The following is a 23,527-nucleotide window of genomic DNA, read 5'->3' on the forward strand; positions in this document are numbered from 1 at the left end:
ATATTAAAATAATTTTTATTATATTCCAGGTAACCCAACAACTGAAGGCACGATTCCTACCAAGTCCAGTTGTTATTAAAAAGCGTATTGAAGGACTTATTGAGCGTGAATATTTGGCACGAACACCTGAGGACCGCAAAGTATACACTTACGTAGCATAAAATGTGTTCCGCAAATATGATTTATTCTTGGACTATACTCTTCGCATGAACTGGGAAGTTCTTTTAAATCATTAAATATTAAGACGACCATCTCTTCTATTAAATTACAATACATGTTCTAGATCATTCAGATCAAGCCTTTTCTCCTTCGGAGAGTTTTTCAACATCAAAATGATTGAGCTTCAAGCTTCTCAGCGTTTATCCCAGTAGAAATCATCCTTACAGTTCCTCGGGAAAATGTGAATGTGCCGCGTTTTGTTTTCAATACTGTATGAAAACAGGAAAAAAATAAAATAAAAACAAATTTAGAAAATACAGCTCATTAAAAAATAAAATTGTTGGAATTTCATTTCCCCGGATCTTCAGTGTTGATGTAAATGTGTTTTCTGTAGTGTTGCTTAGCACTTTGCGCATTGTATACGTTGGGTTACAAGAAAAACACAGCTGGTAAGACTGAATTTCCAAAAATACTGCTCTGCTTTGGACATTTCTTTAAAGAGCCATGTTTAATTTAAGTATTTGGTGAATTTATAAAGACCTGAGAACACAGTTTTGGCATGCTTTACTTCTCCACCTGCATTCATTCATGTTCCAGCTAATATGATCAGGAACCTTTTTTCTGGGCACAGTTATGGGCTGTAATATTTGGCCTTCCCTTTTGTAATTTGAGTTCTTCCAAATTAAGTTACATACTGATTAGGTTTGATCTGGTTCCTTTATAGGAGAAATGGGAAGAAATTTAGTGTGTATAAACTGTATGATACTTTTTGCTGTTGTACTCACTGCTCATAGTGGATTGTACAGAGCGATGTTTTTATTTCACTCAATGTAGACAAAACAAATTTAAAATAAATGGATTTAGTGTACAAGGAGCACTAATTCAAGTGTATTTAGAGCACAGGGATGGCAATTTATTAAACTAAATATTGCCCCTTGGAGAAGCACATTAGCCTGCACTCTATTCACGAAGTAGAGAGGGGGTTATGGCTTTTGATTTCCCACTTTTCAGAAGGTTCAAGTGAAGCCATTGTGCACTATTAATTTACTGTTTTAAAATGCAATCTAAAAATGCAATAAATATTGTTACTTTGATCTTAATGAAATCTCCAGTTCTTACAGCAAGTATTTTCTCCCTCTCCTCAGGGTGGTTCAGCATAACATTTGCTCCAGTGCTTTCAAAACCAGGGTATTTCTTAGAGGATGTTCGTAAATGTTAACTTTATGTAGTCCCTGTACCATATAACATACATGCTTTTGCATCAAATAACTATCTTCTTTAGAGATCACCCTCAAGTTGCCACTGGTGAATTAAATCTAGCTTTATTTCATGCATAGTAATAGATAACCTCTCAGATGTTACAGCTCTGATTGTTTTCTCTGTAACATTGTGAACTTAAAAAACAAAACCAGTGCAGCATGAAAAAAGTTGAAGTTTTTTGGTGGGGAGGTGGGGAGATGCAAATTCCCTGCCTGTTATGTGTTCGCCCCTTGTAAAGGGGTCTGTATTTGAGCAATATTCACCTAGCAATCCATGTTGGTCTCTGTCAGGGTGAACTGTACAGCTAGTGCGAGTGAGAAGGGAAAACTTCCAAGAACTCAGTTGAGCATTTTGCTGTAGTATATTTGTATGCTTACTTGAATATATAACAAATACCTTTTTTGTAGAATAGCTGCTACTTAGCAGGTGTTTAGCACATCTGCAATGTTTCTCCTATATTGTCAGTTATCCTTATGATGATGTAGTAAAGTAAGTCAAAAGAATGATGGGAAAGAGAAATTGAAAGGGGGGGGATTGTAGAGGGGGAAATCTGAAAGGCAAAGGTAAAGGGTAAAGGGACCCCTGACCATTAGCTGATAAATAAAAGTGGTTCTCTGACACAAGCTGTTTGAAGCAAACACAGATAAAATGCATAGGCTTCAGCAGCAACGAGCTGAATATATTTATACCTTCCCAAGATTTCCCATCCAATCTTTTAAAAGTACCGGTAACTTAAGATTGCAACCTATACTTACTTGAACATGAAGATGAGTGCTCTTAATATTTCTCATTGTTTCTTATTGAAGCTACTACTGTTTGCTGATCATGTTCACTACATGAATTAGGCAAGTTTGCTTTAACATTCCTTTTTTGTAGTATTGTTAGCACGCCATTTCCTTGCATTCAATTCTTTTCATAAGCTTGAAGGGCATGGATTTGCTAGGGAATTTATAACAAAGTCGGCAACAAGCATGCTAATTTAATTAGCTGTAAATTTAAGAACTGTATCTGGCAGACTTCTCATTGTGACTGAAGTTTAGCTGCTGCAAGATAAACTTTACTTTTCTCTATAAAGCCACATCCTGTCTGCCCTATCTTTCAGTAGCCATTTGCTGATAGGAAGGAAGCAGTGTTGTCTTATTGCACTGTTTCAGGCTCTAGGGCTGATAAACAGCCAGTAAGATGCCCCTTAAGGGACTGTTGTGTCCTATTGAATAAGGTATTCACAAGATACAAGATACATCTGCTCTGCAGGTGAGGAATGCTGGCACGCAGGACTGGGATAAGGCTGCCTGCTGGTGCAAGCTGATAGGTTTTCCCCTATGCAAGTGTATAATGGGGACCTATAAACTTGATCCTGTGATCTAGTGTCTGAATGCAAATAGGGCCAGAAGCTTATACATTTGAAAAAACATTACCCACAAGCTATTTGCCCTGCTGAGGAAAATGTATTGAGTTCAACCTCCCAACCTAGTATGCTGTTTAAAAAGGTATATGTGGAATGGGGATCTGCTTCTAGATTTCCTGCACACCATCTAGTTTAACCTTTAGATTGTTGCCAATTTATATTAAAGCTGAATAATACTCTATGATGAACACTGTTTCTAGAGGTTTTGGGAGGTGGGTGAAGGAGTTTTTTTTAAGTTTTCCTTGCTCAACCCATTTGCTTTGACTCCTGTTTACAGCCTTGGCAGCATTTGCAAATCCTACTACTTCTTCCCCATTATTCTGTGTCAATTAGGGCAGAAAGCATTGTGTCCACTCCAGATATACTTCATGATGATGCCACATAGAATCATTCTAGAGTTGGAAGGGATCTTGCGGGTCATCTAGCCCAACCCCCTGCTGTGCAGGGATCTCAACTAAAGCATTCATGATAGATGGCCATCCAACCTCTGCTTAAAAACCTCCAAGGAAGGAGAATCCACCTTCTGAGGGAGTCTGCTCTACTGTCAAACAGCTTTTACTGACAAAAAGTTCTTCCTGGTGTTTAGTCGGAATTCCCTTCTTGTAACTTGAAGCCGTTGGTTCAGGTTCTACCCTCCAAAGCAGGAGAATACAAGCTTGCTCCATCCTCCATGTGACAGCCCTTTAGATATTTGAAGATGCCTATCAAATATCTACCATTTCAGATTTTACCAGTGTAGCAGAAGTGAGCGTTGTTACACCATCACTGCTGCTAACATGAGTAAGCAGTTCCAATTATATGGGTGTGGGGAACATTTGGCCCTCCAGATATTGCTGAAATATGGCTCTTATCAACCCCAGCAAGCTTTACCAATAAATATGGCCAATAGGAGCTGAATTTCAGCAACATCTGGAGGGCCAAAGTTTTCCCACACCTGCTATTACAGGTGTTAACAAAGAATTGCCAAAAGGTTGGGGGGGGGTCCTTCTTGCATCAAGTAGACAAGTTGGGACATGTTTTGACTCAGCCTCTGTGAACATGTTTATTTTCTATCATTAGACAATGCTATAGTGCTGTTTGCTAGCACAGAGCCAGCAAAGGGTATCCACTATCTCTCAGGAGGCATAGACAGCCATTCTGGATAGAACTACAAAAAACAGACCCTCAAATCTATAATGTGTTGAGACAAAGTTTTTCAGTCCTGTTAAGATCAAATTACACTTCCTAAAAGCAAACTCTTAACCATATGAAAGAACCTTCCTTGAAAAAGGATCCCTCTTCAGCATGGGAGGAAAATCGTTAAAATCACATTTGTTTGAATCCAGCCCAGTAAATATGAAAACTGCAAATACTGTAAAGATGCCTACATAAAGTTCTGATTGTGTTAATGTGCAACTTTAGAGTAAATTAATGCAGCTTGTTTTCTGTACTTGGTGTTTTTGTCATGCTTACTGTAAACCTTATTCTGCTTTGTTTCTGAGCTCCATACAGCTTTTCCCTTAAAATGGTTGCTGCACTTTTATATTATTAAACCAGTGATTGACATGTTCTGCTTAAAAGCGGGGTGTTTTAGAAGGCAATGATACCATAACTTTCCACAGAATTCCAATTTCTATGAAGCTACTTGACAATAACATTTGAAGCCTCTAAATGACAGAACAGCCCTCTCCCATCATAGTATTGTGACAAGAACCCACTATCATTTGGTGATGGAGGCTGGTTTATTGGAGAAGTAATCTACTGAGACACCTAAAATTATACTGTAGAGCAATCTGCCAAGGCAGGTTTGCAATTATGTCACAAAACCTTTTGTAGAGCATTACGGGAGGAAATGCAGGGTTACCTTCAATGCATATTAAATTGTGGCTTTACCCTTTGTTGTGGAGCTGACACGCAGAGCTACATAGAATATTAATATGCATTGGATGAAAGTTACAGATGAGATGGAAGGTAACATGATCCTGAAGATTTTGTTTGAAACTAGGGTTGACTGAAATTTAGTTGATTGTTTGCTTTAGTGGGTTAGCCAGTTTATTGGTTAAATCTGCAAACATTTGCATAATATAGTTCTGAAGGGGGAAAGGTTTACTTTGAGCCAGGATCAATGAAGCAGGTGTGCTAGCATGAGCCAGAGCAACAGAACGTATCCCACCCACCATCCACCCCCATGCTGCCAAAATTAGCATTTGTAGAATTTCTACACATTTTTTCAGGTGGAGCACATTGTATTCTTTGAAATGTGCACATCTTCATTTTAATTACTGCCATGTCTGTGGATGGAATGTAGACATGCATAATGCTCAAGAATTCTGCACCTGAGGACAGGCCTGCATATCTTTGACCATATCTCAAAGATGATAGCTTCCATCATTTAAACGGATCAATAGATCATTCACAATACTTGCAACTTGAGCTATATCCAATCAATAACAAGCAGCCAGACAAAATTGCACAACTTGTCCTGCATTTTGCAGATTTATTTACAGCCTGCACTTAGTGCTGTCCTGTAAATGCTTTCTTAACTGCTGTTGGAAGATATTTTACTGTCCCTCAGCCCAGTTTTACTACTTAATGTAAACTAAAACACTTTTCTCCAGTGGAGGCTATGTTAGGTCATATTATGAAACTTTTGCTTCTAAGAGCATCCATGTGTTTGAGAATGTCAGAATCTAGTGAATGCATCGTCTGAGCAAGTTTGCACATGCATGAGCATCATGAAGTAATTATGGTATCAAGTGATGACTGGCATATTTGAAAAAACCAGCACAGGGTGGATAGGACACTTCTGTAATAACAGCTTTGGTGGAGGCATTTCACCTATTGAGCTACAAGTAATTCATTGTCAAGAGCTTGGGTGGCACCTTGTTGGATGATACATAAATGGATGGATAAGTAAGGCATTAGTGAACAATTTGATGTGGGAATGAAAAGCATGAATTCCGCAAATGGTCTGAGAAACTTTGGGGCCAGACTAACCTACAATATGGAGTGGGGAACCTCAGGCCCCACAACCAAATACAGCCTCCCAGGCTTCTTTCTCTGGTTCTTCGGGTGCTCCCAAGAATATACCTCCTCCTCAGATCAAAAATCTCAAAAAAGCTATCCCTACACCTTTCTTGAGTGATTTTGACCAGCCGAGATGTGACAATGTCCCTTTCTTTCTTAGATGGGTAATGGTGGAGTGGCAGGGAGCAGGTGATTCTTGTGTTGCTGGAACAGCCTTCTCTATAAAAGTCATCCACTTTTTTGCCTTTGGCCTCCACCACTACTGGCATGTGTAGGGGAGCAGGTAGCGCTATGGTCTAAATCACTGAGCCTCTTGTGCATGCCAATTGGAAGGTCAGGAGTTTGAATCCGTACGACGAGGTGAGCTCCCGTTGCTCTGTCCCAGCTTCTGCCAACCTAGCAGTTCGAAAGCACGCCAGTGCAAGTAGAAAAATAAGTACAACTGTGGTGGGATAGTAGACGTCATTTCCATGCACTCTGGCACTCATGTTGCGCCAGAAGCAGTTTAGTCATGCTGGCCACATAACCCGGAAAGCTGTCTGCGGACAAACGCCGGCTTCTTCGGCCTGAAGTGAGATGAACACCGCACCCCATAGTCACTTTTTACTGGACTTAATCATCCTGGGGTCCTTTGCCTTTACCTTTTACTGGCATGTGGCCTTTGGGAGGCCCTTTGGCTCTAAATGCTTCCTTGCCCCTGCTATGATATGTGCGCCGCTGTATCCCTGTCTGGGTATCCTTGCAGAATAGCAGTGCCTGCAGAACAGGCGAGTTGCAGGGTTAGAGAGGAGCGAGTCAACATTGCCTTGGATGGTCCGCCAACCGCCGGCGTGTGGCCCTCAGGATCTTTGGCCCAAGAGGACCTGACTCAAGTTCCCCAGCCTGTGGCAAGGATTCGGCCTAGCGCCGCCTGGTGCGCCACGCAGGTGCCCCACAACCCCCAGCGACCTACGTATGGCCCTTTCCCCTCCCTGTTTTAGTAAAGGGGGATTTGGGACTGGCTGAGGGGCAGCTTCGCTCCTGAGGCGGCCGCGTCCGCCCCCCCTCCCCTCCTGCGAGCAGATGCTAAAACACGGCGCGGGCGCGCGCGGGGAGCGCGGCGGTCCCGCCTCCGAGTGGCGCGCGGAGAGGGCGGGCCGTGGCTTGGGCAGAGGCGAAGCCGGCGTCCCGGCTCACTTGTTGCAGGATGGGCTGCAGGCGCGCTTGGCTGAGGAGGCGCAGGAGGCTTCGGGGCGCCTTTCCGGCGCAGGCACCATGGAGCCGGGCGCTGGCTCTGTCAGGTAGGCGCGGGGCTGCCGGAGTAAAGCGCTGGAGCCGCTGGCCCGAGCGTTTGTTGTTTGGTATCCAGGCTGCGGCGCGTCTCTTCGGACTCCGCCGTTGCTCCTTCCTGTATCTCGAGTCCCTTTCCTGCCTTTTCTCCAGCGAGGATGCGTGGTGGGTGCTTTTCCCAAGGAAACGGGAACGATAGGCGTCGCCTGTTGGGTTTTCCTCCCGGCAGGGGGGGGGTGTGCTCCTTTAACCCCCCACCCCAAAGGTCACGTTGCCAACTTTGTTGCCCAGGCTTGCCAAAAACTTAAAATACAGGCTCCTCCAGCCCTTCCTAGTCTCTCAGGGAACTGAAGAGCGCTATGGTGGTTGTTTATCCACCGGATGGAAGTTGGGAGCAGGAAAGAAATGCAGCTTTAAATATTTTACTTTGTAAAAGTGGCGTGAGTCTGTTTTTTAAAGTTTTTTTCAGGGTCGTTTTTCATAGGATTCCTTGTTTAATTGGTCGTCCCGTCCCCCCCAATATTTTTATTTATTGTTACAGATGGGTAGCCGTGTTGGTCTGCCATAGTCGAAATAAAAAAATTCCTTCCTGTAGCACCTTAAAGACCAACTAAGTTAGTTCTTGGTATAAGCTTTCGTGTGCATGCACACTTCTTCAGATACACTGAAACAGAAGTTACCAGATCCTTCTATATATTGAGAAGGTGGGGAGGGGTATTACTTAGAAGGGTGGTGGGAATCGGTGGTGGGAATCAGATAGCTGAGATGAGCCTGTTGACGACTCTTAACGACTGTAATAGGTCTTACAGGAAAAGGCAAGGGGTGAGAAGGTGAGAAATGGCTTAGTCATGTATAATGAGATAAGAATCCGATGTCTCTGTTCAGGCCAGGTTTCTCCATTGTTTTAAGTTTGGTAATGAGTTGTAATTCAGCAGCTTCTCTTTCCAGTCTATTTCTGAAATTCCTTTGTAGTAAAACAGCTACTTTGAGATCTTGTATAGAATGTCCTGGGAGATTGAAGTGTTCTCCTACTGGTTTCTCTGTTTTGTGATTCTTGATGTCAGATTTATGTCCGTTTATTCTTTGGCGTAAGGTTTGGCCTGTTTGTCCAATATAGAGAGCTGAAGGAATAATTCTTACGCCAAAGAATAAACGGACATAAATCTGACATCAAGAATCACAAAACAGAGAAACCAGTAGGAGAACACTTCAATCTCCCAGGACATTCTATACAAGATCTCAAAGTAGCTGTTTTACTACAAAGGAATTTCAGAAATAGACTGGAAAGAGAAGCTGCTGAATTACAACTCATTACCAAACTTAAAACAATGGAGAAACCTGGCCTGAACAGAGACATCGGATTCTTATCTCATTATACATGACTAAGCCATTTCTCACCTTCTCACCCCTTGCCTTTTCCTGTAAGACCTATTACAGTCGTTAAGAGTCGTCAACAGGCTCATCTCAGCTATCTGCCAATCTCCGATTCCCACCACCCTTCTAAGTAATACCCCTCCCCACCTTCTCAATATATAGAAGGATCTGGTAACTTCTGTTTCAGTGTATCTGAAGAAGTGTGCATGCACACGAAAGCTTATACCAAGAACTAACTTAGTTGGTCTTTAAGGTGCTACAGGAAGGAATTTTTTTATTTTATTTATTGTGTATTTTTTAGTCAGTGTGTTTAAATATTTAGCCTGCCTTGGGTCCTGCACTGCGAAAAGGTCGGCTGGGCTAAGCGAGATATAAAATCAGTCAATCAATCAATCCATTAATAAAATCCAGCTTTTTCAGACCCAGAACCCACCTTTAACCCACTGGCAGTGCTGCTGTTGTGATCCACCTTCGATCAGGCTGTGTGACCTGGCAGTGGGTCACTTCCTACCAGCCAAAGGCAGCTGGTGTAAGTACGGTCATCTCATGGGGCTGAGAAACGGGTAGGGTGGAAGAAGCTGCCTCAAACCAAAGGTCTTATCTAGTCTGGCATCCTTTCCGCCTTCAAAGCAGCCACCTCGATGCCTTTAGGGGAGCCCGAAAACAAGAGCATGAGGTCTGTAGTCTTCTCCCTCTGCTGTTTTCCTCCAACGACTGTTATTCAGAGGCAGGCTGCCTGGGCTCTTAACATATATTATTTGGATTGTAAATGGTTTTAACTGATTCTAATGGTTACTGTTCATGTATTTATAGAAGTATTTCTGTGCTTTCATTATCATAAAATAGGGTGGTGAGTACAGAACACCATTAAAAGCAATGCAAAGAATAGTTAAAGTGACTGCAGATGTTTAATTAGACGAAAGCTTGTCTGCATAGAAATGTCTTCAAGAGACTCCTGAAACTTTGCTGGACTTAACACAGCATGGGATCAGCCATCAACTGCTAGTTGAGGCTAGTAAGGTGTCTTTGACACAGGGATGATACTGTATTTTTACATTGTTGTGACCCGCTCAGAGACCTTATGGTGAAGAGTGGGAAAGCAATAATAATAATAATAATAATAATAATAATAATAATGCTGTCATGACTAGTATCTGTAGATAGCCTTATTCCCATAGTGTTTGTCTGTAAGAGTCCTTTGCTGATCAAGTTTTAGCTGCAAATAACAACTTCCACTTTTCCTTTCACCACTTTAAGGAGAAACGCAGTGCGATCCTCTGTATGTTTGTTCAGAAGTTTTCCCTACGAGTTCAGGGAGACTTGCTTCTACAAGAGTGTGTAGGATTGTAGCATTAGGCTTACTTTGGAATAGGAGCCTCTAAGTCCCATTGGGTTAGTTCATTGGGGCTAGTTTGAGTAGACATGTGTAGGATTGTGTTGTTAAGCTTGCAACACAATGCACAAGGCATTATTGGTACTGTCCCCAAAAAGGTTTTTCAAACGACTGCTAGATATACAGTTTATTCTCTCTTCCCATCAAACACATACATACACCAAAAACTTGTTTGTCTTCCACTTACGGTATGTACACATCCTTCACTCTCCCAAAATCTGGATGTGTACTTATTACAAAGAAACCACTAGCCCAGGGGTAGGCAGCTTAAGGCCCGGGAATCAGTGTGTTTTTACATGAGTAGAATGTGTCCTTTTATTTAAAATGCATCTCTGGGTTATTTGTGGGGCATAGGAATTCGTTCATTTTTTTTCCTTCAAAATATAGTCCTGCCCACCACATGGTCTGAGGGATGGTGGACCAGCCCACGACTGAAAAAAGTTGCTGGTCCCTGCACTAGTCCATCACTGCTTATGCTTACTGTTTGGTGCAAAGTGGGTTTGCCATGCTGTTCTGTTGTTGAATGAGGAGCAGATAAAGGGCCATATGATGAAACTTTGCAGTATCAGTTTTTATACACACATACATTTGTATTTGGCTAAATCTGTTGTGTGTGTTTTAAACAGAATCTTCACAAAATGATGTACATAAAAGCAAAAATAAAAATGTAAGAAAGAAAGCCCATTTTGCACAGAAGTAATATATCAAGAGGTTACCAGGGTAGCTTGTCCTTATTCATCCGCTAGGTTATTTGAGAAATGTGACCTTTTGACTTGTGCTTAACTTTGGTCTCTGGCTTCCCTGCCTGCAGCTCCCTAAGAACTGCTATGGGAACAGTTCTTCAGCCTCCAAGAAAATGAGGTGATGAAGGGCAAGGAGGATGGAAAGAGAAGGGAGATTATATGGCTATTAATCAATTGTTTTGGCATTGTGATGGTAAAAAGTGACCTATCTGTGGGAACAAATAAAATCATTATTAACGTAGCACAACCTGGGTGTGTGCACTTTAAAAAGCAACATAAGCAAAATATAGGTACCTCCTGCCAAGCCTCTTACAATCTCTTAATTTAGATCAAGAAGTTGGAGAGAGGCAAGAAAATTTTGTTACTCATGTAAAGCAGAATCTTATACACACTTAACCTTGAAGTGATTATTAACGGCATTTCTGAGTAGAGGTGTTTAGGATTGTTCCAGTGGTACTAATGGTACAATCCCTTCTCCCATTTACTTGGGAGTAAGCCCCAGTGAATTCCATTAAATGGACTTCTGAGTAAACATGGGTAGGGTAGCACAGTAAGGGGTTAAACCAGCAGCCTCAAAGAAGTGCGTTTTTGAGTTGGGATCTGGAGGAAGAGAGTAAGGTAGCAACATTGCTGTGATCTTTAGAAGCCGGGTCACAAATCAGAAGTCCTCAGGTTTCTGTGCAAACTATTATCAACATTGAATTTGCTTCTCTTTTTAAGCAAAGGCAAGTCTGCCTTTAAAGCTTCTTATTTTGGATATTTGAACGGTTGAAATGCAACTGATCTAACTAAATTGGAATATCTAATCTTGCTTAATAACATAACTACCATGCTAACTTGGACCATGTTTAACAAAGACCATCATTCTTTACAAGAACCCCACAGGCATTTGGTGTTTGCTGTGGGCTGCCATCTCCCTTGTGTCCATCCCTGATACAAAGAACCAGCTTCTGCTCAGGAATATGAAAAGCGTGAACCCCTCTACCATAACAAAACAAAACTGGGGTACTACCCAAAGCTCTCACAGCTTTGTCTTTTTTGTTGTTGTTCTGTTTTGAAGCATAGAATTTTGGCAGGTGGCAAGAGTCAGGGAAGGCATTCATCCTTATGAGATAACTACTGACTCTCTTGCACGTTTTTCTGTGCGCAAGAAAGTATGTTAAGAGGGTACAGGCCAGGGGGCGTTGCATGGATGGGGCAGGCTACACAGTGACAGTAGGCTCTTGGCATATTGGCTTTGTCTGTTTGGCGGTGGATAAAGTTTTAAGTGTTAGAATCATAGAATTTTTGGAAGGGACTTTGAAAGTTGAAGTAATTTTAATCTGTTTTAGTATGTTAACTTTTGTATGTTTCAAAGTACTTTGCATTTTTTTCTTGATTTCGCTGTTTCATCTTTTGGTAAACTGGGCTTTTTGTTGTTGTTTTACACAATCAAGTCATGTATAAATTTTATAAAATAAGTGATTTAGTCATTGATCCAGATCAATACGCATAGTAGTCCTGGGATGAGCTTCATCTAGAGCAGTTTCTCAAACTTGGGGCTCCAGCTGTTTTTGGACTACAACTCCCATCATCCCTAGCTAGCAGGACCGGTGGTAAGGGATGACAGGAATTGTAGTCCACAAACAGCTGTTTGGGAAACTCTAATCTAGAGTAGCTCAAGGCACCTCCAACAGCTAGGCTAACTCTTCTCTCCCCAGCAGCACTCTGCAGGAAGATTTCTCCACCTCCCTGGGAACGGTGACTGAAGTATGCTCCCCGCCCAGCCTACCATATTTTTCGCTCTATAACACGCACCCGACCATAACACGCACGTAGTTTTTAGAGGAGGAAAATCCGTAGGCATGCCACCCGTAGGCATTTCCTCCATAACACGCACAGACATTTCCCCTTACTTTCTAGGAGGAAAAAAGTGAGTGTTATGGTGCAAAAAATACGGTAATTGTAGTGTGAGGGGCATTTTGGGGTGGGGCATCATGTACCTGGCCCATATGACTTGCTTAAAGCAGTCCTAGCATCAGTTGGCAATCTCATCATAAAGGAACAGTGCCATTTGAAAGCACCCGTGTTAAGTAAAATCAGTATGGTATGGCTGGACTAGATTATCCAATGTACCCCATGTGTATCAATGTACCAATAACATCTGTTTTTTTCAGGTTCCAATGCAGTGGATTGACAGCATTTGCCACAAGTAAGTAATCCTTTCCTTTCAGTACATATGCTTTGATTAAGGAAGGGATGCCAGAGATTAGATGCCGAAGTCCTGAAAACTAGTCCAGAAACTTTAGTTTCTTTCCATTCTCCTTGCAGTCTGCAAAGTATAAAACCCTTATATTGGTCCAAATGTAATTATAGCAGCTGTCTGAATACCGATAAGGTTTTCTGCTTTGTGGGATCTGGTACCACACATCATCCCCAAGTGCAATTCTTATTGAAAATGCTAAGAACTCCAAATGACTCAGACTGGCATGAATTAGTGTTGCTTCCTTCTCGATGGATATATATTAGTACCTACGCATCAGCAAATCAACCTGGTGCCAAGAGGAGAGATGCCTCAACTCATTCCAAGCTCCCCACAACCCAGTGTAAGGCAGTTTGGAGTGATCTGCCCATTTCAGATATACTTTTTATTATGTCCATACATTGGGAATATATTTTTCTATTGACGTTAGGGAGACACACCAGGAATTCCAGATGGCCTTGGTTTGAGGTAGCATTGGGCTTGGAATTGTGCACATAGGCAGGCACAGTCAAGCTTCATACTTTGAGAAGCTTCATCCTTTGGGAACGCTACTCCCAGCTATTGTGTTTACCATCCCAGTGAAATTTACTTGGGTCTCTCTCTTTCATTCTTATTTTCTTTCTTTTTTGCCAGGGTTAGAATTTGAAAAGGGACCAGCTTTTTGAGGCTCCATGAACAGCTCAAACAGCCGCCTAGAGAGGCGGAAGGAACAATGTCATGCCAGCTGCAGTATAAATTACCAATTAGAAAAGCTGTCATGGGTGTGTTTCATGTGAGGACAAAGCATGAGCTGTTTACGACCAGAAGGCCAGAGGGATGTGCGTATGCACGCCTGCTGCTCCCATAAAGATAGCCTTTATCTTTCTACTCTAAAGTGGAGAAAGCCGCAAACTTTTATTAAGAGTTTAAACTTTTTATTTTCAAATAGAAAGGATGAAACTAATAACACAAGCCAAAGGGTGTTTGCTCAAAGGGGCTTTGTAAAAATACAAAAAATAAATAAATCAGTTTATAGTTATTTGGGGTCTGTTGAATTGCACCTCCTAAAAAGTATTGCATTACCTGTTTGGTGTGCTCAATATTGTAATCCATCTTAATTGTTCAAGGGAGCGATCCTGGCTCCCGTCCAGGAGAGGTGACGCCACAGCTGCATTCAAAGCCCTGCTGTGAAAGCCAGTCAGGCTGCAAGGTAGGGGTGGGTGGTTTCTTCCCCATTTTGCAGAAAGATCCAGTTCAAGCCCATCACTGGTAGATGAACTTGCTGAACTTGGGTCACAGTGGGTCTTTAGTCAGCTCAGCTCTGTCCCTCCCTGCCACAAAAATATCCCTATTCTGTTGCCAGTGGGGATCTCATTGATGGCAGTTTCCACCCACCTGCAATTTTGGTAGGTGTAGTTAGAATACATATTGGTGGATCTCAGAAAATGGACACAATTGCTGCTTCCTAACCTGTTCCAAGATGGTGGATTGAGCTTTAGGATTGCTCTGTGAGGCTGCAGTCATGTGTATATTCATCTGGGAGTAAGCCCTGCTGAACATAGTGAGCTCTGTTGAACATGGTGGGAATTACATCTGAGTAAATATGCATGGGATGCGGGTGGCTCTGTGGGTTAAACCACAGAGCCTCGGACTTGCCGATCAGAAGGTCAGCGGTTGGAATCCCCATGACGGGGTGAGCTCCCGTTGCCCTGGTCCCTCCTCCTGCCAACCTAGCAGTTCGAAAGCATGTCAAAATGCAAGTAGATAAATAGGTGCCACTCCGGTGGGAAGATAAATGGCGTTTCCGTGCACTGCTGGCCACATGACCCGGAAGCTGCACGCCGGCTCTCTCAGCCAATAAAGCGAGATGAGTGCCGCAACCCCAGAGTCGGCCACGACTGGACCTAATGGTCAGGGGTCCCTTTACCTTTACCTGTAAATATGCGTAGCGTCACGTTGTAAAGCAACCGGGGATGAACGGATCAGTTTATTTCGGATGCATATCAATTTTGTGTGCTAATTCATAAGTCAGTTCTTGTCCCATTTTTGCATTCTGCAGCTTTTTGCCATCTGCAGATTTCATATTTAAATATGTGTTTTATATTGGTTATCCGAAAGTGTTTGTTTATCCAAGTGTTTATATACAGCTCTCTTGCAGAACATCAGGGCAGCATATAGCAATACAAAGACCTTTAAAAGCAACACAGAACAATCATTAAAATTTGCTTAGGTCGCTAGTAATTTTAAACCACTGCATAGGACTATTAGCAACCCCTGCCCCCTCCCCTGCACAGAGAACATTGGATTGTATGGAACTTAATTATTCTCATGGTAGACCTATTGAGATTAATAGACCCAAGTTAGTCATGTCAATTATTTTGAATGGGTGTCCTCTGAGTAGGACTAACATTAGATGAAATGACATTTGAAGAAATACGAAATCTAAATGAAAACTTCATTCCAATCACACAGTATTCTGGAAGGTGAGGATCAGGTATGTTCACATTCCTTAAAGCAAGTAACTGGGAAATTAAATGAGCGAAGCAAACGTAGTGATACGGAATTGGTGAAAGTTATAATAGGTACTGTTTCTTCTCCAGCTCCTCTCCTCTCAATGGAAGTAGTCAGTGACTACGTTGATTGGGATATTGATCATCTGGGCTTTGTCCAGAAAAATTACTTTGGACTTGCAGATACTTTAAGCTTAAAGAGCAATATGGTAATTTTTTTAATAAATGCATCAAGATAGAGAATAGTGAGCTATGTCATGACTCAAGCTCATTAACCCTACATTTCCTATCCTGACAGGTACAGGTACTTCCCAGTCCCAATGCTGCCATCTTTTTAACAGGAGATGCCTGGAATTGAATCTCTTGTTTGTAAAACCATGCGATTTAAACCTTGGGCTATGGCCCCTCTTACCTCAAAAACAGCTTTTAAAATATGCACTCCCCCTTTCCCCGCAGCTCAGTGTGGGTGTCACAAAATCTTCACACAAAGAAGAAAGCAAAACAAAAAAAAGGAGGGCGAGGGGTTTTCGGTGGAAAGAGAAGAATACAGCTGCGTACGCCAAAGGATGGGGTATTGTTGGCGAAACCCATCTGAGTAATAGCTAGGGAAACAGGGCAAGTTGCTTTGCTGCATTCACATTTAGGAAAATTAGGGTTTTCAGTAAGATAGAATATTAGCATATTCCCCCACAGGAAGGTTGTAAAGGAAAACAGGAAGCAGGTGGTAATTACTGATAATGGGATAATTGTTGTATTGTGTGATCTCTACCCCTCTCCTGCCATTTTGCTTTAGGAGCTCCCCAGAAAGATAGTTTTAAGCATGTTGTATCTAAGCAACACTGCAAGCGGGGCCATCTTTTGTTTGACTTTCGCAATGACTTGGGAATGGGATTTGCTAGCATTGCACGTATGCTTTACGTGCGTCTAGGACATCCGCAGAATGGGAAACAATGATTCTATCACTTTTATTCTTGCCTTCTTTAAACAAAACATAGTTTGCAATATAGCTGTTCTAGTTTGCACGTGACACTTCTAATTTGCATAGAATTTGCATGACACTGCTGTACCTATTTTACAGATGGGGACCAGAATCATTTCAGAAAGCAGCCACAGATTTCCAGCCTAATCACATGAATCTTTCCCCTGGGATTGGAGCTCCCTAGGGCTGCTCATTCTGTGGTTAGACGTCACTCAACTGGCCCTAACCGTCCCACTGAATCATTTAAATGTTAACATCGCCACATGGAAGCTACTCCTGCATGGCTAGGGCTGTAGCTGGCAGAAATGGAAGGTTAAGACTGGGGAGACCCTGGTTCAAATCTCCACTCAGCTATGAAGCTCGCTGGGTGACCTTGAACCTGTTACATTCTTTCTCTCCCTACCTCACAGGGTAGTTGTGAAAATAAAGTGTGTGTGTGTGTGTGTAAGAATTTGTAAGACACCCTGGGGTCCTTGGAGGAGAGGTGGGATAAAACAATAAAACTTGCTTAAATGCTTTAAAGCAGCCACGTCCAACCTGGGGCCTTCCAGATATTTTGGACTACAACTCATACCCAGCTAAGGCTGATGGGAGTTGTAGTCCAAAACTGTTGGAGGGCACCAGGTTGGGGGGGGGGAGGCTGCTCTAAAGGATTGAACCAAAGGTGTTTTACACTTTCAGGATTGATCTCAAATCCATGACATCGGTAGCTAGGCAACAAACAAACAGCTTACATTTCTAGGAAACTCCCTCTGACACACGCATATACACTCACACTGTGCTTTGAGATTGCTGTGAGGAAATGAGGCCTCTGGAATAATTGGTGCAGAGCCAGATGGCAGCATGTGCAATAGCCATGCATAAAGGCAGCATTTAGAAACAGTTTCCCTGAAGTCTTGTCTCTCTTGAAATTGCTTCTTGGGAGATAGACATCTGTTATCTGCAGCATCCACATTGAATTCTCTTCAGTTGTCCTATGTCTTTTTTGCCTTTTTTTTTTAAGGTTTATCAGCACAGGACAGAAGGGTGTTGTCTCAGGAAGAATGCTTGCTTTGTAAAACACACACACACAAACAAACAAACACACACACGGCACAGTGATTTGAAGAAAAAAGCAGCACTGAGCCTTTGAAAACATTAGCATCACCTTGCATTTGCACAGAGATGGTGGTTTACACAGGTTGTGTAATATCTTGCCGTGACAGAAAATCTGGTCTGGATTTGGGGGATTTGCAAACGTGAGATAGTCGTCCTAAGTACAGAGCTCTGACTTGGGAGCTAGGAGATGCGAGATTTCCCCCACCCTTGTCTTATCATCACATTTCTAACATCCAATGTGCAGGTAATAAAAAGAAGATTAATCTCTTGTGTTAGTGCCATTCTGAGGTTTGCAGAGCATATAGAGGAGCTTAAGTGGGAATTGGTTGGGAAGTGCAGAGTTTAATTGTTGTACTTTTGTGTTCGCTGCTGTGTGTGGTATCCCTTAATCTGTAGGCACTGAGGCAGCGCTTGTGTTATTCCTTGTATTTTCAAGGTCACTATACAATGGATGGAAGGGCAGACTCATTGGTGATGACTGTGCACTTGCTGGCCAAATGTGGACACGCATTGCCCTTGCAGCAAGCCCTCAATCAGCTTCAAGAATGGATCTGCCTGGACGTGCGCCTCTTCCTTGTGTCGGAACGCACTTCTCCCATTAAGTATTATGAGACGTACCGCCAGAGGAGCTCCAGGTTCCCTGGGACATCTGTCCTACTTTTCCTGCATGAGGACTTGGGGGACGAGCGGATTTTCCAAGTCCACGACTTTTTCCAGCGCCCGCCATGGCAGCGGGTCCACCTGGAGATTGCCGGCAGGAAGCTGTCCTCCCATGCCCTTGACGACCAGGACTTCTACGGGCTGGACGAGCACATGCCTGTGTGGGGACTGAGGCAGGTTCATTACGGTACGGAAATCCTGCGCGTTACTCTCTACTGTAGCTTTGATAACTACGCCGATGCGGTGAGGCTTTACGAGACGATCCTGCAGAAGGAAGCGACCGTGCAGAAAAGCAGCTTCTGTGCCTTCGTACTGTACGTGACGGAGAGCATTGCGGTCCAGCTCTGCTTGAAGCAGCTGCCTCTGGGAATATGCGTTGACTCGAAGGAGTCTTCGGTGTTGCAGTTCAAGGTGCATGAAATCGGACAGCTGGTGCCGCTTCTGCCTAATCCCTGCATTCCTATTAGCAGCACTAGGTGGCAAACCGAAGACTACGAAGGGAACAAGATCCTGTTTCAGGTATTGCTTGGTTTATAAATGGTGGGTGCAATCTGCAAGGGGGAATGGCCGTAGCTCAGGGGGCAGAGCATTCGCTTTGCATGCAGAAGGTCCCCGGTTCAATTCCCAGCATCTCCATGTAGGGCTGGAAAATAATTCTGTCTGAAACCCTAGAGACCCACTGCCAGTTGATATAGACCATACTGAGCTAAATGGACCAAAGATCTTGACTCAGAATAAGGCAGATCCCTATGTACACCCAATGAACCTCTCTTTACTGCATTGGATATTGCATTAACACAGCAGCAGACACTGTGTTAGACTGCTTGGTGTTGATGGTTTCTTGAATTATGATCATAATGCTCTCTGAATTTATTCATAACCCTTTTCCCCTTTTACGTTTATTTCTTTTAAAAACGGGGATCCCCATGTTCCTGTACCCCAGTTAAAGCTGAATATTTATGTTGGGATTTCTCTCCTACCTTCATCCTGAGTCACAACGTCAAAACAACGGTTTTTACTCCAACAAAACTGGGAAGCGTATCGCGGAAGTCTAATAGAAATTAAAATTCCTCATACTTGCTTTGCCCTTAGCCATTAAAAGACAAATAACATGCTAAAATGCTTCTGGGAAGTGTCTGGGCTTCTGCGTGCTTGTCGGCAAGTCAGTTACTATTTTGCAAAAATACGTCTCCCAGGGAGGGGGTGTATTACAAAACACACTTTAAGAAAACGCCGCAAATCATTGTTATATGTGAAAAATGTTTGTGAACTTAAGTGCATGGACCAACTCCAATGCATTAGGGAGTTTTGTAGTTTGGGGGCAGTAGCAGGAACACACACACACTTTTTTCTTGTTTTTCTTGGTCTTTGTACATGGTTGGTATATCTTACTGGTGTAGTGTGTTTCATCTCATACCAATCTATATTCATAAAAAGACTTTTTATGAATATAGATTGGTATGAGATGAAACACACTACACCAGTAAGATATACCAACCAAAAGCATCTCACTGTGAGTGGGGCATATCTGGCACAGGCTGCTTCCATGAAAATGCCTCAACTTGTCTTACATGACAAGGAGACATCTCAACTGGAAGTGAAGGTGCATGAGGGCAGCACTCTTAGGAAGCCACAACCTCTGCACAACTGCTGGGTACAATGCTGCATATGGAGACTTTAGAGCAGGTCCCAATGGGGAGGATACTCAGAAGTGGGAAAGCAGAAACCGGTTCAAAGGAAAGACTTTACGAAGGAGGAGGAAAGAGTTATAGACTGCAGAAGAAGGAAATAAAGGAAAGAGGTTGTCTTCAACCTCAACAAGGGCTGAGGAACTAGAGGAAGGAAGAGGGAAGAGTCTGGGGCTGTTAATTCTATTGGTGAGCCAAGATAAGAGAAAGGAAGGAAGAAGGAACATAGGGAAAGTGTATATTCACATAGAAAGCAATCTGATGATGAAATGGGGGTAAGCATATTCTGAGCAAGGGCCTCAGCACAAAGTCTAAGGATCTTTGGGACCCGTTAGGCAGGTCAACCTTGAGAATCAGATTCTGAAGTATGAAATACTTCAGCTTTACAAAAATAGCTGCCATTTGAAATCCAGAGATGACCAAGTTGGTGAATCAACTAGGTGAGAGGCTCAAGAGAATTTTTTGTGATTCTAGTTAAGGTGCCAAGTTTATCGAGCATGAATCTGCCATGTAGGTGTGCCAATAATAACACTGAATATGAACCTGGGTCCATCACTCAGCTCTGGCGTGGAATTGTTCAAATCTGTGTGTTGCCTTCCATTTTCTCCTCTGTCCATTCAGAGAATAATATTGTTTTTGGGGGGAGTTAAGTCAAAATATATTCCTAATGGATTAATAAAGATTGCCATAAGGGCAAGAAATGCTTTCACCATAAGGATTTAAAGCATTAGAAAGCATGGCCCTCACTGAATACTGTTTTCAAGTGGTGTCCTAATGATAGTTCATGTTTGTACGTTCTCACATGTATATGTTTGGATTAATAGACCTTAAAGTTCATTGAAAAACCAAATATAAAGCTGTTTCATAACATCACATTTTGTAACAGCAGCATTGTATTGAATCTAAAAACTATCTATGCCAGTTTCATAAGAAAAATACAAACATACATAATACGTCACTTTACGCCACCTTCTTCCATGAGTTTTTGTCCTTCATGAAAGGGATATGATTTTAAAGTTCTTGGTAGAAGCCTCTTTAACTATTGATTTGTGGATGATGGTTCCACAGGGGCAGGTGGAGACTTGATCACCTGACGGATGATGCTTAACCTCATTTTTTTGTTTTATAGGTTCAAGGCAACTCAAAGCACACTGGGAATCAAGACTCCTCTTCCAGCTGGCACAGCCATGAACACGAGGAAGGGCCCCTTCACTACCCCTCCAGTCCATCTCCACTGGCCATAAGAAAAATTGCAGTACAGCCCAAAAACCGGACAGTTCGAGCTATGAAGAATAAAAGCAAATCCTCACGAGAAGTTGCATATGCTCCGGGAAGTGTTTGCAGTCACTCGCCAAGCAACTTTTGCTCTTCATCCCAGTCATATAGCCCAACAGGTTCTTCTCTGCAGGGCTTAGGCCCTTCTCAAACGAACTTAGCCACTAAATTGAGACATTCCAGTCATGAACTCTGGCCTTGTCAAAGGGAGGAGGAGACTAATGTTGACACAGGCAACAAAGTGATCCTTTCCGAATGCAGTGATTCGCCACTAAATAGATTTTCACAAGACATACAGAAAGCGCTTCTTCAGTCTCAGGCATCCTGCTGTTTGTTAACGGGATCAGGCTCCACGATCAGCTTGCACTCTGAGGGCAGAAACAATCTGTTGTCATCACATATTGCCAAGAGGAATAAAGGATCAGGACAGGTACCATCAGGTTTTCCCTTGGGAGCATCCAAAACAAGCCGTGGAAATGGAAAGGATGAGGAAGAAGAATTCTTTATATGACTTTTAAAGTATAAATCTTGTTCTAGATTTTATTTTAAGTGCCTTATTTCTGAAATAACACTAAAGAACTATCTGTATGCTGCACAACGACTCTGTCCTTGTGTAGATACCCCAGCTGCCTATACTACCTTTTATGTTAGTGTTAAAAAAGAAAGACTAAGCGTAGTTTGCAAGAGAGCAAATAAGGTTATGGACTAGTGACTAATGCTAGGAGTTTAAAAAGAAGAAGAGGACTGTGAGAGAAGTTTCACACACTGGAGGATTACTGTGCAATAGATTGAAACAAGCCATTCATTTCAGTGCTCCACAAGCTCACTAGAATTCATTAGCAACCAGGGAGAGATGAACCTGTTCTGCTTCTATGAGCTTTCAGCATCCCTGTGCTGCCACCAGTTGGTGGCACAATATTTCCACATTCTAGAGAGATGCACTTAGCTATGCAGAAGAACTTCGCACTCATGTGACCAGAGATCTGAATTCATACAACATCATCTCATTTAAGAGTCTCTGGGGAGCTGAACGGCTCTATTCCCATAGCTTGCATTTGGCTCCTCTCTGTGAGGGAGCAGCACACTTTGTGATTATGACTTTGCGCTAGGAGCCTTCCAGTCATCATGATGCTGCAGTTTGCTAACGTATGAATTTTACATGTTTGGTAGGTTGCGAAGTATATAAACTTCATGTCACACAATGTGAACTGAACGCTTTGGCTTTAGAGCTAGGATTGCTGGGTAACAGATTTAAGTGGCCTAGCTTGTGAAATCCCCTTTCCCTTGTGTGTGCTTAGTCCCTGTTAAAATCTGAGTGTATGGGGCTTCTTTCTAGGAGATCTCTTTGTTTTTATTATACTTGGTAGTGTCTTATAGCTGATTCTTGCATCGCATGGTGACTAGAGATAGAATAGACTCACCGGTCTGAGTTTGGGCTGTTCCTCTTGACGGGGCTGCCCCTGTTTCCTCTCTCCCCTCCCCATTGCCCTGTACTTACACAAGCTGTTCAAAACTGCTCTGCTGCTTATCTCTTGGAGTATATATCCCATGTCATCTTTTTTGGTTCCCCCGTGAACACTAGGAAGCACAATGTCACTCTATGATACTACTTCAGCTACTGAATGAATCCTGGCTGAGCCAAAGGTTTCCTTCTACTTTTTCTGGCTTCACTAATTATACTTTATAGCCAGATCTGGAGCGCAGGGAAATGGATACCAGTCTCCTTGAATGTGCTTTGGCCCTATCACATTTCCAGCATGTGTGCCAGAGGAGGAGTTGAATGGGATATGCTCTGTGGAAGTTAAGCCTTGCCTCAGGAACATTAAGGTATGCCAGTATATGAGTGTGTAGAAAATCATGACATGTATGGGTAGGTTAAGTTGGATCTGCCTCGCTGGGGTAGGGATTTGCACACCCAACCCTTTGGATAGGTACCAGCGTTGGCTGTTTATAAACATCTGGTGGCTTTGGAGACCTCCACAGCATGACTGGAGAAGGAGGTCTGTCTGAAATGTTAACAAGCTGCTGCCAGCTGGGTAGGTGATACTGAGCCTGGATTGAGCCACGATTCGGCCTTAGTGCCAGGCAGCTTGCTTACAGCAGCGACCTGAGCAAATGTGTTTTTCTCTGTCTAATTATGCAATAATTCTTGGCATTGATTTCATAGCGTTCCCCAGCTGTGCCACATTAAAAAATAATAATGCATTGTTTCATGTATTGCTGTCTCCTCCTATGAAATGTACGGTTCAGCCTGCAGCATTCTTATGGGTGAGGAAAGGGCCTATTCCCGAAATAAAAGCATCATTTATACTTACAAAATAGGACCTATATTTTCAAACATGTCATCTTCTGCTCTTTTCACTTCTATGCTCTTCCCCACAACCTCCAGTTAGAACATTGTTCAAACCAGAGTCTCTTAACAAGATGTAAGTTAAACCAACGAGTGCCCCCACTTGGCAATCTTCAAGGCCTTACTCTGTATGC

The 23,527-nt window shown here is 42.7% G+C and overlaps 2 protein-coding genes and 1 long non-coding RNA gene across 9 annotated transcripts in view; 2 read left to right on the forward strand and 1 right to left on the reverse strand.

Moving 5' to 3' along the window:
• CUL3 (cullin 3) overlaps positions 1-510 on the forward strand; it is a 48,315-nt gene extending 47,805 nt beyond the window's left edge. For all 5 annotated transcript variants that reach the window (XM_081005822.1, XM_081005824.1, XM_081005823.1 and 2 more), the window contains one exon: positions 30-510. In XM_081005822.1, the coding sequence (XP_080861948.1) occupies positions 30-161 (132 nt within the window). In that variant the 3' untranslated portion in view covers positions 162-510. The remainder of the gene's footprint in view (positions 1-29) is intronic.
• On the reverse strand, positions 105-4,222 carry LOC308477345. The gene is made up of 2 exons (XR_013986505.1): positions 1,839-4,222; positions 105-1,791 (listed from the first exon to the last, which is right to left on the reverse strand). It is a non-coding gene; the product is annotated as an uncharacterized lncRNA (long non-coding RNA).
• A 2,759-nt stretch (positions 4,223-6,981) lies between these two features.
• On the forward strand, positions 6,982-23,362 carry FAM124B (family with sequence similarity 124 member B). Of its 3 annotated transcripts, none has more exons than XM_081006938.1 (4): positions 6,982-7,113; positions 12,769-12,803; positions 17,857-18,599; positions 20,898-23,362. In XM_081006938.1, the coding sequence occupies exons 1-4, from the start codon at positions 7,088-7,090 to the stop codon at positions 21,552-21,554; spliced, it is 1,461 nt and encodes a 486-aa protein (XP_080863064.1). In that variant the 5' UTR covers positions 6,982-7,087; the 3' UTR covers positions 21,555-23,362. The 3 variants fall into 3 exon arrangements, with proteins under 3 accessions (XP_080863064.1, XP_080863065.1, XP_080863066.1); XM_081006939.1 differs by having other exon boundaries at positions 7,041-7,113; positions 16,422-18,599; XM_081006940.1 differs by lacking the exons at positions 6,982-7,113; positions 12,769-12,803 and adding an exon at positions 14,777-16,733.
• The last annotated feature ends 165 nt before the right edge of the window (positions 23,363-23,527 follow it).

The sequence above is a fragment of the Podarcis pityusensis genome, assembly GCF_964106645.2.
Source record: "Podarcis pityusensis genome assembly, chromosome: 5".
Classification (NCBI taxonomy): Eukaryota; Metazoa; Chordata; class Lepidosauria; order Squamata; family Lacertidae; genus Podarcis; species Podarcis pityusensis.